The sequence below is a fragment of the Molothrus ater genome, chromosome 30 (assembly GCF_012460135.2).
Source record: "Molothrus ater isolate BHLD 08-10-18 breed brown headed cowbird chromosome 30, BPBGC_Mater_1.1, whole genome shotgun sequence".
NCBI lineage: Eukaryota > Metazoa > Chordata > Aves > Passeriformes > Icteridae > Molothrus > Molothrus ater.
Genome location: NC_050507.2, coordinates 1,665,054 through 1,679,276, shown reverse-complemented (window position 1 = coordinate 1,679,276; position 14,223 = coordinate 1,665,054). Strand labels below are relative to the sequence as shown.

General features: G+C 49.1%; 2 protein-coding genes across 2 annotated transcripts in view; one reads left to right on the top strand and one right to left on the bottom strand.

Annotated features, from left to right (window-relative positions):
• Nucleotides 1-365: 365 nt before the first annotated feature.
• On the bottom strand, nt 366-6,379 carry LOC118697226 (inhibin beta C chain). Its single transcript, XM_036399762.1, is given in 5 exon segments — nt 366-609; nt 2,775-3,267; nt 5,367-5,453; nt 5,733-5,994; nt 5,996-6,379. Coding segments are annotated over 5 exon segments (1,470 nt in total).
• A 1,600-nt stretch (nt 6,380-7,979) lies between these two features.
• R3HDM2 (R3H domain containing 2) overlaps nt 7,980-14,223 on the top strand; it is a 68,577-nt gene continuing 62,333 nt past the window's right edge. Inside the window, exon 1 of the mRNA XM_054517715.1 lies at nt 7,980-8,038. The gene's annotated coding sequence lies outside the window, so the exon portion shown is untranslated. The remainder of the gene's footprint in view (nt 8,039-14,223) is intronic.

Below are 14,223 nucleotides of genomic sequence, written 5' to 3'. Positions count from 1 at the left end.
GTCCATCAGCCCCTCAGCCCCTCAGCCCATCAGCCCCTCAGCCCATCAGCCCCTCAGCCCCTCAGTCCCTCAGTCCATCTGTCTGTCAGTCCCTCAGTCCCTCAGCCTCACTCCATCAGCGCCTCAGTCCATCAGTCCATCAGTCCATCAGTCCCTCAGTCCATCAGTCCATCTGTCCCTCAGTCCCTCAGTCCCTCAGCCCCTCAGTCCCTCAGTCCATCAGTCCCTCACTCCCTCAGTCCATCAGTCTCTCAGTCCGTCAGTCCATTAGTTTATCTGTCCCTCAGTCCATCAGTCCATCAGCCCCTCAGCCCGTCCAGCCGGGAGGAGACGGGAAGGAGCCCCCCCACCCTCCCCATCCCCGCTCAGGTGCAGCCGCAGGACTCCACGATCATGTCGGGGATGTCGGTCTTGACGATGTTGCTGTCGCGGTCGTAGTAGAGCAGCGAGAGCGGCCGGCGCTGGGTGGGCACGCAGCACGAGTCCACGGCCGCCGCCGCGCTCGCCGCCTTGATGCGGCTGAGGACGGCGGTGTGGAAGGAGGCGGCCAGGCCGGGGATGCCGGCCATGTGCAGCGGGCACAGCCCCGAGCAGTAATTCATGTGGTACCTGAGGCAGAGGAGAAATTTTCCAGGCTAGAAATCCGTTTTGATTTAAGCCAAATGTAGATTTTTTTTTTTTTTTTTTGAGTTGAGTCTGTGGTTAGAAAATATAGGTATTTAGCGGTGGGAATCCAAAAAATCAGAGGGTTTTGGGAAAGCTGCAAAAGGCAGGCCTCAGATACAGCAGAACTGTGAGCAGAGCTAAAGCAGCCATGAGTTAGGACAGCAGAAAAATTATTTAAACTGTAGGGAAAGCAAAGGCAGATAGAACAATGGCCTGTGTATTAATGCTTGTCTGAATAGCTCTCTGAGCTGCAGAAAGTTTATCTAGCAAGATATTAGGAAGGTTGAAGGTTAATAATGGAGCTCTGTGCGTTGTGTTTTAGGGCTTACAAGTAAATATTGTATTCAAAATAAGCAAGCATTGTTTAACCAAAGGTACCTGTGCTTATGGTGATTGGATAGAACTACTGTCAATGTGCTTTTGCTTTGTGTGATTGGTCAAAAAACTTATAAAGTGAGTTGTAACATGAAGTTTTTTGTCTGCTGCCTGAGATGTGAGCTGCTGGCATCGTCTCATTGTCATAACCATGTAATGAGACTGATGCTGGAAAATCAAACAGCTCAAGGCAGTTCCTCAGCAGCCCCATCCTGTTTGTGATTTGTACACAGACCCCAAGCTGGCAATATTTATCTCTGACTGCAAAAGCCTCAGAGAAACTGCTTCAGTGAAAGACAGAGATAAGGGGGGGAGACAGAGGGTGATAACGAGAGACAGAGAGAGTGCTGTGAGAGCGGGTCAGCCTCTGTGACCGCGTTCACAGGGGTCTGAGGATGAGGGAAGAGATGAGGATCTGACTCCGTGTTTCAGAAGGCTTGATTTATTATTTTATGATATATATTATATTAAAACTATACTAAAGGAATAGAAGAAAGGATTTCATCAGAAGGCTGGCTGAGAATAGAAAAAGAATGGAATAACAAAAGCTTGTGGCTTGGACAGAGAGTCTGAGACAGGTGGACTGTGATTGACCATTAATTAGAAACAACCACATGAGACCAATCCCAGATGCACCTGTTGCATTCCACAGCAGCAGATAACCATTGGTTGCATTTTGTTGCTGAAGCCTCTCAGCTTCTCAGGAGAAATAAATCCTAAGGAAAGGATTTTTCATAAAATGTGTCTGTTTCAGAAAGGCAGATTGATTATTTTATGATATATGTATTATATTAAAACTATACTAAAAGAATAGAAGGAAGGATTTCATCAGAAGGCCAGCAAGGAAAGGAAAAAATGGAATGATAATAAAATCGTGTGACAGACCAGAGAGTCTGAGCCAGCTGGGCTGTGATTGGCCATTAATTAAAAACAACCACATGAGACCAATCCCAGATGCACCTGTTGCGTTCTACAGCAGCAGATAACCATTGTTTGCATTTTGTTCCTGAGGCCTCTCGGCTTCTCAGGAAGGATTTCTCATAAAAGATGTCTGTGACAAACCTGACCTAAGAATTCTTTCTGATAAAGAAGAACTAGCAGCAAATGTCACGGGAAATTTGTAAAAATGAAGATGCATGAACCTATTGTGGAATTGTAGGCATATGTATTTGAGAAAGGGATAAAAAGGGACCTGAAGCCCCCAGAGGTACGCATGGCATTGTAAGGGAGCGATTCCCACATGTGTCCAGCGCTGTAATAAATGTACCGTAAACTTCATTGTAAAGTACAATTAAGTTGTACTTTACAACTTCCACAAAAAACTTGTGGAGTTTTGTTTATCTCCACAAAACACAGGTACCAGCACCGTGGTGCCCATCTTGTCCCTTCCACAACCTGCTGTGAAATTGTACACATATGTATTTGAGAAAGGGATAAAAAGGGACCTGAAGCCCCCAGAGGTACACGTGGCATTTTAAAAGAACGATTCCCACATGCGTCCAGCGCTGTAATAAACTTTAAGTACCGTGAACTTTATTGTAAAGTACAATAAAGTTTGTACTTTACAACTTCCACAAAAAACGTTGTGGAGTTTTGTTTATCTCCGCAAAACTTCACAAAAGTTGCGGAGCTTTGTTTATCTCCACAAAACTTCACAAAAGTTGTGGAGTTTTGTTTATCTCTGCAAAACTTCACAAAAATTGCGGAGTTTTGTTTATCTCCTCAAAACGTACCCCTCGGGCTGGATGATCCAATCCTCCCAACCGATCTCCTTGAAATCCACGAAGAACTCCCGGCGGCAGCACATCCGCGAATCGGCCCCGCAATCGACGCCGCGCCGCCGCACGCGGTGGGGAGCCCTGGAATGAGCTTTGGCCACCACGAAGGGCAGGTGGGAATGGCCCTGGTGGGATGGGAGAGGGGATGCCCAATGCTCTGGCAGCTCCAGGTGCACCGTGAGCCGTGGGGTGTCCTGGGTGAAGAGGCTCTGCACGGCCGCTGCCACGTCCAGCGTGGTCCAGCCGGGTCCCTGCACCTCCAGCCGGGCCTCGCTGGTCACCGTCAGGTTTGGTCCTGCTGGGTCTGGCTGGAGGAGCCTGACAGTGACAGGGTGGGGCCCAGGGGACGTCCAGAACAGGTACAGGGTGGCCTGCTGGACCTCAGCGCTCCTGGCCACCTCCGGGGAGAAGCGGAAATGGAGGCGGACGCTGCGGGAAGTGGAGGAACCTGGGCAGAAGCGAGAGGAGGATCAGGGGTGAAGCGAAATCCTGTCCCAGCCCTGCTGTGGTGTTGGGAGGGTCCCCAGGATGGGATGAGAGATGAGAATGGACTCCCAGTTCTCAGAAGGCTGATTTATTATTTTATTATATGATATGATTATGATATGATATGATGTGATATGATATTATATGATACAATATGATGTTATATTATATTATATGAAAATGCTACACTGAAAGTCGACTAAAGAAAGAGAAAGGAGACATCAGAAAGCTTAACAAGAATGATGATGGAAGCTCGTGACAGGGGGAGTGATCCTGTCCCAGCCCTGTTGTGCTGGTGTTGTGAGGGTCCCCAGGACGAGGTGGGAGATGAGAATTGACTCCAAGTTCTCAGAAGGCTGATTTATTACTTTATGATATGATTATGATATTATAATATTATATTAATGATATTAATGATATTAATGATATGATATGATATGATATGATATGATATGATATGATATGATATGATATGATATGATATGATATGATATGATATGATATGATATTATATTATATTATATTATATTACATTATATTATAGTCATATCATATTATATGAAAATTATATACTAAAACAATACTAAAAAAGAGAAAAGAAAGGCTGATATGATATACTATACTGAACTGATACTGAAATGATACACTATACTAAAGAAAGAGAAAGGAAACATCAGAAGCCAGACAAGAATCTTAATAAAAACCGGTGACAGACTCAGAGAGTCTGACACAGCTGGGCTGTGATTGGCCATTAATAAAAACAATTCACATGAGACCAATCCCAGATGCCCCTGTTGCATTCCACAGCAGCAGATAATCATTATTTACATTTCATTTCTGAGGCCTCTCAGCTTCTCAGGAGGACAATCCTGGCAAAGGGATTTTTCAGGAAACACCTCTGTGACAGTGCAGGATGCTCTGTGGGATGGGGTGGTGAGCTTGGGTCTCTCCAAGGAAAGATGTCTGTGTAGAAATCGAATATTTTTTTCCCAGTGGTGATATTTTTATTTTTTTCTTTCAGGAGCCCTGAGTGTGTTTTGGGGAGTTTTCCCCTGCCAGAAGCAGCAGATTCTGGGGTGAAATGAGGCACCCCCTGCTCTGGGTGGGATGTGCAGGCACAGTCAGCTCTGCAGCTCCATCCACACGCTGTGAACCGACAGAAAATCGAGGCTAAAAATCCCATTTTAGGAAAACGTGGCCGTGTGACCCCTTCACCTCCAGCACAAGCGGGGAGGGTTCAGCCCAAGCGGGCGACAGGCGACGCCACAGAGCAGCACAGCTGCCACCCTCGCATCTGGGCAGCTTCGGGAGCTGGCACCGCCTCCAGCAGCAGCGTCCCCGCATCCACCCCGGCTCTGCCCTGCGCCTCCCCGCCCTCCTGCCTCGGACGGGTTTGGAGAAAAATCCTTTCCTTAGGATCCTTCCTCCTGAGAAGCTGAGAGGCCTCAGAAATGAAATGTAAATAATAATTATCTGCTGCTGTGGAATGCAACAGGTGCATCTGGGATTGGCTCATGTGGTTGTTTTTAATTAGTGGCCAATCACAGTCTGGCTGTCTCGGACTCTCTGGTCAGTCACAAGATTTTATTATCATTCCATTTTTTCCTTTCCTTGCTGGCCTTCTGATGAAATGCTTTCTTCTATTCTTTTAGTATAGTTTTAAAAGATCATTTTCTTTTAATATAATATATATACTAAAATATATATAAAATATATATTAATATATATTATATATATAATTATATATATTTTAAAAGTTATAATTTATATATAAATATAAATATATTTAAATATAAATATAAATATAAATATATTTAAATATAAATATATAATTTATAAATATAAATATAATTAACATATAAATATAAATATAAATATAAATATACCTATAAATATAATAGAAATATAATATAAATATAAATTTAATATAATAGAAATAATATAGAAATCAGCCTTCTGAAACATGGAGTTAAGATCCTCCTCATCTCTTCCCTCGTCCTGGGACCTCTGTGAACCCTCCCCGCGGTGCCCCCCACCCGCCGGACGCGGATCCGCCCTCACCTGACTCAGCAAAACTCAGCAGCTCGAACTCCTGCAGCCCCGTCCCGAGCATCCCGGGGGTGGCAGCCGCGTCCCGGAGCATCCCGGCGGCGTCCCGGAGCATCCCGGGGGTGGCGAATCCATCCCGGAGCATCCCGGGGGCGGCATCTCCATCCCGGATCATCCCGGGGGTGTCAGCTCCATCCCGGAGCATCCCGGGGGTGTCGGCTCCATCCCGGAGCATCCCGGGGGTGTCAGCTCCATCCCGGAGCATCCCGGGGGTGTCGGCTCCATCCCGGAGTATTCCGGGGGTGTCGGCTCCATCCCGGAGCATCCCGGGGGTGTCGGCTCCATCCCGGAGCATCCCGGGGGTGTCGGCTCCATCCCGGATCATGCCGGCGGTGGCAGCCCCGTCCCGCAGCACCGTGCGGAGCGCGGTGAGCAGCGAGCCCCGGGACGGCGGCCGCGGCGCGCCCGGTCTGCCCGGTAAGCGGAGCTTGGCCAGGATGCTCTGCTTGGCCAGAGCCAGGAGCGCGTCCCGCTGAGCCCCGGGGGCCAGCGAGGCCACCCCGCAGACCGGGCACCGCCCGCCCTTGGCAGCCGCCATCCGTGGGAGGCTCAGGAGAAGGAGAACCACGGGCAGCGGCATCGCCGGTGGCGGGAGGTGACAACGGGACGGACCCCGAGCAGCGTCCGAGCAGCAGAACGGGAGCAGGGGGGTGGAACTGGAGTGAGCCGGGAGCACCGGGCTCGTTCTCCTCCTGACGTGGCCACAAATATTGGCTGATCCCGGGTGAGATAAACGCCCCCGAGCTCCGCCGGAGCCGCCCGGGCAGAGCGGAGCGGCCGCTCCGGTTAAGGTGGAGCGGGGCCGATGGGGCTGGTGCAGCTCGGGGGGGACATCGAGGCCACCCCGGTGTCACCCCGGTGTCACCTCGGTGTCGCCTCGGTGCCATCCCGGCCCGGTGCACGGGCAGAGACGCGGTGAGGACTCCCGGGGACACCGGGGGGATCCCGGGGTGTCTGGAGGGCATCCCCGAGGGTGGGGGGATCTCTGGAGGTCAGGGATCCTCAGAGAAGGGGATTTTGGGGGGTCGAGGGGTCTTTGGAGATATCTGAAAACGGGAGATTCCGACCAATGGGGATTTTGGGGGGTCGAGGGGTGGTTGGAGGTGGAGATGGGAGATCCCGACCAATGGGGGTCCCCGAGGGTGAGGGGAGGTCGGGGATCCTCTGAGAAGGGGATTTTGGGGGGTCGAGGGGTGGTTGGAGGTGGAAATATCTGGAGATAGGAAATCCTGACCAATGGGGGACCCCCGAGGGCGGGGGCATCTCTGGGGATCTCTGGAGATGCTCAGAGAAGGGGATTTTGGGGGAGTCGAGGGTTCTTTGGAGGTGGAGATGGGAAATCCCGACCAATGGGGATCCCCGAGGGTGAGGGGATCTCTGGAGGTCGGGGAAGGGGGACTTTGGGGGGTCGAGGAGTGGTTGGAGGTGGAGAAATCTGAAAATTGGAGATCCTGACTAATGGGGGAGACTCAGAGAAAGGGAATTCCAGGTGGGAGGGGGTTCTCTGGGGGATGAGGGATCCATGGGGGAAATGAGGGATCCCTTGGGAGGGGTGTCCATGGATGTGGGGTGCCCGGGGATGGAGAATCCCTGGGGAATTTGGGACCTCCGTGGAGATGTGGGACCCCTGGGCAATTTGGGATCCCTGGGGATAGAGGATCCTGGGGGATGTGAGATCCCTGTTGATGTGGGAGTCCCGGGGAAATGTGGAACCCCTGGGGAATTTGGGATCCCTGGGGAATTTGGGATCCCCGGGGACAGAGGATCCGGTGGGATCTGGGATCCTCGGTGATGTGAGATCCCTGGGGAGCTGTGGGATTACGGAGGAATTTGGGATCCTCTGGGGAATTTGGGATCCCTGAGGATGGAGGATCCTGGGAACCGTAGAATCTCTGGTGATGTGGGACCCCCGGGGAAATGTGGGATTCCTGCTGAATTTGGGATACTGGGGGACAGAGGATCCTGAAGGATATGGGATCCCTGGTGATGTGGGGCCCCTGGAGAATTTGGGATCCCCAGGGATAGAGGATTCTGGAAGCTGCGGGATCCCTGGGAAAATGTGGGACTCCAGGTGAATTTGGGAGCCCAGGTGAATTCGGGATCTCCGAGGAGATTTGGGACCCCAGGTGAATTTGGGACCCCTGGTGAATTCGGGACCTCCGGGGTCGGAGGACCCCGGCCCATGCGGGATCCCCGAGGGGGCGGAGCCGAACTCCCGCCACACCTGCTGGGCGGAGCCTGTCATAACCCCGCCCACACCACGCCCATTTCCATAAAAGGCGCCCTCGCTCCCTCCGCGCCGCCAGGGGGCGCCCCACGCCCCTCCCGCGTAGCGTCCCTCCGGTTGCCACAGCAACGCGGGCGCAGCGGGCGCAGGATGATGACGCAGCGCGCACGGCGCGTTGACGCAGCGCGCACGCCGCGGGGGAGGGGCCGCCTCCTCTTTCCCTTTTTTTTTTTTCCCGTTTCTTTCCCGTTTTTCCCCGTTCCGGTCACCCTCCCCTCCCCCCCCCTCCCCATCCCCATCCCGCCCCACCCCGCAGGGCTGGCCCAGGCCCGGCCCGGCCCGGGGTGGCGGCGGCGGCCCCGCGGCGCAGGGCCCGGCCCGGCGCGGCCCGGTCCCGGTAAGTGCGGCGGGGGCGGGGTGGGGGGAGCGGGGCTGGGTGTAACGTGGGGATCGCGGGGCACCGGGCACGGCGGGGACCCAACCGCGGGGTGACCGCTCCTTCCGCCGCGGGGGTGGTTCCCGGCCCGGGGCTGCTCCCGGGGATGGTTCCTGCAGGGGGTTCCCGGCCCGGGGCTGCTCCCGGGGATGGTTCCCGGGGATTGCTCCGGGGATGCTTCCCGGGGCTGTTCCCGGGCATGGTTCCCGGCCCGGGGCTGCCTCTCTCGGGGACGCTCGCCGCGGGATTCGGCTCCTGCCCCGCCTCTCTCGGGGGTCAGTTTCTGATCTCCTCTCTCGGGGAGCTCTCGGTGCCCGGTTCCCGCCCTGCGCTTCTCCGGGTCCGGCCCCGGTTCCCGCCCTGTCGCTCTGGGGGTCCGGTTCCCGCCCTGCGCCTCTCCAGGTCCGGCTCCCGTCTGGCCCCGGTTCCCGTCGTGCGCCTCTCTGGGTCCCGTTCTTGCCCTGCCCCTTTCGGGGTCCGGTTCTTGCCCTGCCCCTTTCGGGGTCCGGTTCCTGTCCCGCCGCTCTCGGGGTCCGGCTCCGTCCCATCTCCGGGTCCGGTTCCTTCTCTGCCTCTCTCGGGGTCCAGCCCCGGTTCCCGCCGTGCCCCTCTCGGTGCCCGCTCTCCGCTGCTCCCGGCGGTGCTCGGAGGCTCTCACGGAGCCGCTGCCCCGGGCCCGTTAGCGGCGCACGTGGAGCCCGAGAGCCGCGGGCACCGGGGGCACGGGTGATGCTCTGGTGTCCTCATGCACAACGTGATTGCTCTGAAAGGCTTTCCTGGAGACGATTCCCCTTTTCCCTGGGGCGATTCCCCTTTTCCCGTGGACGATTCCCCTTTTCCCAGGGGCGATTCCCCTTTTCCCTGGGGCGATTCCCCTTTTCCTGTGGGTGATTCCCCTTTTCCCGGGGGCGATTCCCCTTTTCCCAGAGGTGATTCCCCTTTTCCCAGAGGTGATTCCCCTTTTCCCAGAGGTGATTCCCCTTTTCCCGGGGGCGATTCCCCTTTTCCCTGGGGCGATTCCCCTTTTCCTGGGGCGATTCCCCTTTTCCCGGGGGCGATTCCCCTTTTCCCGTGGACGATTCCCCTTTTCCTGGAGGTGATTCCCCTTTTCCTGGGAATTATTCCCAATCTGGGATCTCCCAGCAGCTGGGAAGGTGCTGGTTTAGAGTGCCCAGCTGGTTTAGTGCTGATGGGATCCATAAAAATATGATTTTTTTTTTGTTTTGTTTTGTTTTGGTTTTTTTTTTGGTTTAAATCCTCCCAGGGATTCTGATTTTGTTACCTGCAAAATTTGGAATTTTGCAGATACCAAAATTTGGGCTGAGCATCAGAGTTGTTTCTGTCCCCTGGCAGGAGTTGATGGTAATTAAAGCGTTAATTAAAGCATCATTGGGTCTGTGAAATGTGCTGCTAGAAATTTGTGCAGTTCTTTGGGGTCTTTTTCTTTAAATCCTCCCAGGGATTCTGGTTTTGGTACCTGGAATTTGTGCTGAGGGTCAGATTTGTTTCTGTCCCTGGCAGGAGGTGCTGTAGATGAGTTATGGTAATTAAAGTGTTAATTAAAGCATCTTTGGGTCTATTTGAAATGTGGTGGTAGAAATTTGTGCAGTTTTTAAAAATCTTTTTTTGGTTTAAATCCTTTAAATCCTCCCAGGGATTCTGATTTTGATACCTGCAGGAATTTGTGCTGAGGGTCAGAGCTGTTTCTCTGTCCCTGGTAGGAGGATTTAAAGGTGAGTTATGGTAATTAAAGTGTTAATTAAAGCATCATTAGGTCTGTGAAATGCGGTGGTAGAAATTTGTGCAGTTTTTTAAAATTTTTTTTTGGTTTAAATCCTTTAAATCCTCCCAGGGATTCTGCTTTTGGTACCTGCAGGAATTTGTGCTGAGGGTCAGAGTTGTTTCTGTCCCTGGTAGAAGGATTTAATGGTGAGTTGATGGTAATTAAAGTGTTAATTAAAGCATCCTTGGGTATGTGAAATGTTCTGGTAGAAATTTGTGCATTTTTTGGGGTCTTTTTTGGGTTTAAATCCTTTAAATCCTCCTGAGGATTCTGATTTTGGTACCTGGAATTTGTGCTGAGGGTCAGATTTGTTTCTGTCCCCTGGCAGGAGGTGCTGTAGATGAGTTGTGGTAATTAAAGTGTTAATGAAAGCATCCTCGGGTCTGTGAAATGTGGTGGTAGAAATTTGTGCAGTTTTTAAAAATTTTTTTTTGGTTTAAATCCTTTAAATCCTCCCGGGGATTCTGATTTTGGTACCTGGAATTTGTGCTGAGGGTCAGAGCTGTTTCTGTCCCTGGTAGGAGGATTTATAGGTGAGTTGATGGTAATTAAAGTGTTAATTAAAGCATCCTTGGGTCTATTTGAAATGTTCTGGTAGAAATTTGGGCAGTTTTTGGGGTTTTTCTCTTTAAATCCTTTAAATCCTCCTGAGGATTCTGGTTTTGGTGCCTGGAATTTGTGCTGAGGGTCAGAGTTGTTTCTGTCCCCTGGCAGGAGGTGCTGTAGATGAGTTATGGTAATTAAAGTGTTAATTAAAGCATCCTCGGGTCTGTTTGAAATGTGGTGGTAGAAATTTGTGCAGTTTTTAAAAATTTTTTTTTGGTTTAAATCCTTTAAATCCTCCCAGGGATTCTGATTTTGGTACCTGCAGGAATTTGTGCTGAGGGTCAGAGCTGTTTCTCTGTCCCTGGTAGGAGGATTTAAAGGTGAGTTCTTGGTAATTAAAGTGTTAATTAAAGCATCCTTGAGTCTGTGAAATGTGGTGGTAGAATTTTGTGCAGTTTTTTGGGGTTTTTTTCTTTAAATCCTCCTGAGGATTCTGGTTTTGGTGCCTGGAATTTGTGCTGAGGGTCAGATTTGTTTCTGTCCCTGGCAGGAGGTGCTGTAGATGAGTTGTGGTAATTAAAGTGTTAATTAAAGCATCTTTGGGTCTGTGAAATGTGGTGGTAGAAATTTGTGCAGTTTTTAAAAATTTTTTTTTGGTTTAAATCCTTTAAATCCTCCCAGGGATTCTGATTTTGGTACCTGTGGGAATTTGGGCTGAGGGTCAGAGTTGTTTCTGTCCCTGGTAGAAGGATTTAATGGTGAGTTATGGTAATTAAAGTGTTAATTAAAGCATCCTTGGGCCTGTGAAATGTTCTGGTAGAAATTTGTGCAGTTTTTGGGGTCTTTTTTTGGTTTAAATCCTTTAAATCCTCCTGAGGATTCTGGTTTTGGTACCTGGAGTTTGTGCTGAGGGTCAGAGCTGTTTCTGTCCCCTGGCAGGAGGTGCTGTAGATGAGTTGTGGTAATTAAAGTGTTAATTAAAGCATCCTCGGGTCTGTGAAATGTGGTGGTAGAAATTTGTGCAGTTTTTAAAATTTTTTTTTTTGGTTTAAATCCTTTAAATCCTCCCAGGGATTCTGCTTTTGGTACCTGCAGGAATTTGTGCTGAGGGTCAGAGCTGTTTCTGTCCCTGGTAGGAGGATTTAAAGGTGAGTTCTTGGTAATTAAAGTGTTAATTAAAGCATCCTTGGGTCTGTGAAATGTTCTGGTAGAAATTTGTGCAGTTTTTGGGGTTTTTCTCTTTAAATCCTTTAAATCCCCCTGAGGATTCTGGTTTTGGTACCTGCAGGAATTTGTGCTGAGGGTCAGAGTTGTTTCTGTCCCCTGGCAGGAGGTGCTGCAGATGAGTTGTGGTAATTAAAGTGTTAATTAAAGCATCATTAGGTCTGTGAAATGTGGTGGTAGAAATTTGTGCTTCTGAGCTTCTGCTGGAGCTGTGAGAAGAAAACATCACCAAAATCCTTGGTGCTCCTTCCTGAACAATTTAATTTAAATTAATTTAAAACTCCTGCCTTCCATTTGAATTTCCTGGGTCAAATCTCAGCTCCACCTCCCTCCCTCTTAATTTAAATAAATTTAAAATTCCTGCCTTCCATTCGAGTTTCCTGCCTCAAATCTGAGCTCCACCTCCCTCTCTCCCTCTTAATTTAAATTAATTTAAAATTTTCTGCCTTCCACTTGAATTTCCTGGGTCAAATCTGAGCTCCACCTCCTTCCCTCTTAATTTAAATTAATTTAAAATTCCTGCCTTCCATTTGAGTTTCCCAAAAAACAAAAGGTCCAGAGTGGGAATTTTGGGAATCTGTGGAGTGAGGATTTGGGGTTCTGCTGATTGCTGGGGTGGGGAGTGCTGAGTCTCACAGGAATTTTTTAATTTTAAAGAGGAGTTGGGAGGAATTGCAGCTCCCTGGAAGTGTCCAGGGCCAGGTTGGAGCAGGGATGGTGAAATTGGAATTTTAAAATCCTTTCCAACCCAAATCATTGCAGAATTCCCTGGTCAGAGGGGCTTGGTGAACTCACCTGGATGGGAAGGAGCTGCTGTTTTCTTTTTTGGGTGAATTTCTGATTGTGGGAAATGAATTTGTAGAGAATTCTCCAATTCTCCAAACCTGTGTACAAACCTTGAGATAAAAAATGCTGATTTAGAAATGCCATGGAATAAAATAATGTTGAAATAAGAATAAGAAGAGGGGTTGGAAGGAATTGCAGATCCCTGGAAGTGTCCAGTGTTGGACAGAACTTGGAGCAGGGATGGTGGAACTTTAACCTTTAAAACTTGAATTTTGGAGCTTTAAAGTTTGGAGCTTTAAAATCCCTCCCAACCCAAATCATTGCAGAATTCCCTGATCAGAGGGACTGACCTGGATGGGAAGGAGCTGCTGTTTTCTTTTTTTTGGGTGAATTTCTGATTGTGGGAAATGAATTTTAGAGAATTCTCCAGTTCTCCAAACCTGTGTACAAACCTTGAGATAAAAAATGCTAATTTAGAAATGCCATGGAATAAAATAATGTTGAAATAAGAATTAAGAAGAGGGATTGGAAGGAATTGCAGATCCCTGGAAGTGTCCAGGGCCAGGTTGGACAGACCTTGGAGCAGGGATGGTGGAACTTTAAACTTTAAAGTTTTGAACTTCACAATTTTGAGCTTTAAAATCCCTCCCAACCCAACCCATTGCAGGATTCCCTGATCAGAGGGACTGACCTGGATGGGGAATAAATTGAATTTGCTGCTTTTTCTCTTTTCTATTTTGGATGAATTCCTGAGTTAGGAGCAGTGGAGAACACCCAGGGCCAGCCCCTCCTTCCAGCTGTGACACCGGATCCCCCTGGTTCCCCTTGGAGCAGTGCTGCCGTTTGTGTTGCTAAATTTAATTTACTGCTATTCCAAAGCCCTGATTTTATGGGGGAGAAAGTGCCTAAACCACTGCTCCCAGCCTCGTTATCCCATTTAATATAAATTAAACCAGATTAATTGGGATAAATTGATTGGGTTTGAATTATTTGCTGCCACTTGTGCTGCTAAATTTAATTTACTGCTATTCCAAAGCCCTGATTTTAGAGGGGGGGAAGTGCCTAAATCACCACTTGGAGGTGCCTAAACCACTGTTACCAGCCTCGTTATCCCATTTAATATAAATTAAACCAGATTAATTCGGGTAAATTGATTGGGTTTGAATGATTTGCTGCCATTTGTGCTGCTAAATTTAATTTACTGCTATTCCAAAGCCCTGATTTTATGGGGGAGAAAGTGCCTAAATCACCCCTTGGAGGTGCCTAAACCACTGTTCCCAGCCCCAGCCTCGTTATCTCATTTAATATAAATTAAAAACCAGATTAATTGGAATAAATTGATTGGCTTTGAATTATTTGCTGCTATTCCAAACCCCTGATTTTATGGGGGAGAAAGTGCCTAAATCACCCCTTGGAGGTGCCTAAACCACTGCTCCCAGCCTCGTTATCCCATTTAATATAAATTAAACCAGATTAATTGGGATAAATTGATTGGGTTTGAATGATTTGCTGCCACTTGTGCTGCTAAATTTAATTTGCTGCTATTCCAAACCCCTGATTTTATGGGGGAGAAAGTGCCTAAACCACTGCTCCCAGCCTTGTTATCCCATTTAATATAAATTAAACCAGATTAATTGGGATAAATTGATTGGGTTTGAATGATTTGCTGCCACTTGTGCTGCTAAATTTAATTTCCTGCTATTCCAAACCCCTGATTTTATGGGGGAGAAAGTGCCTAAACCACTGCTCCCAGCCTCGTTATTTAATCTGAATTAAAACCCAGATTAATTGGGATAAATTGATTGGC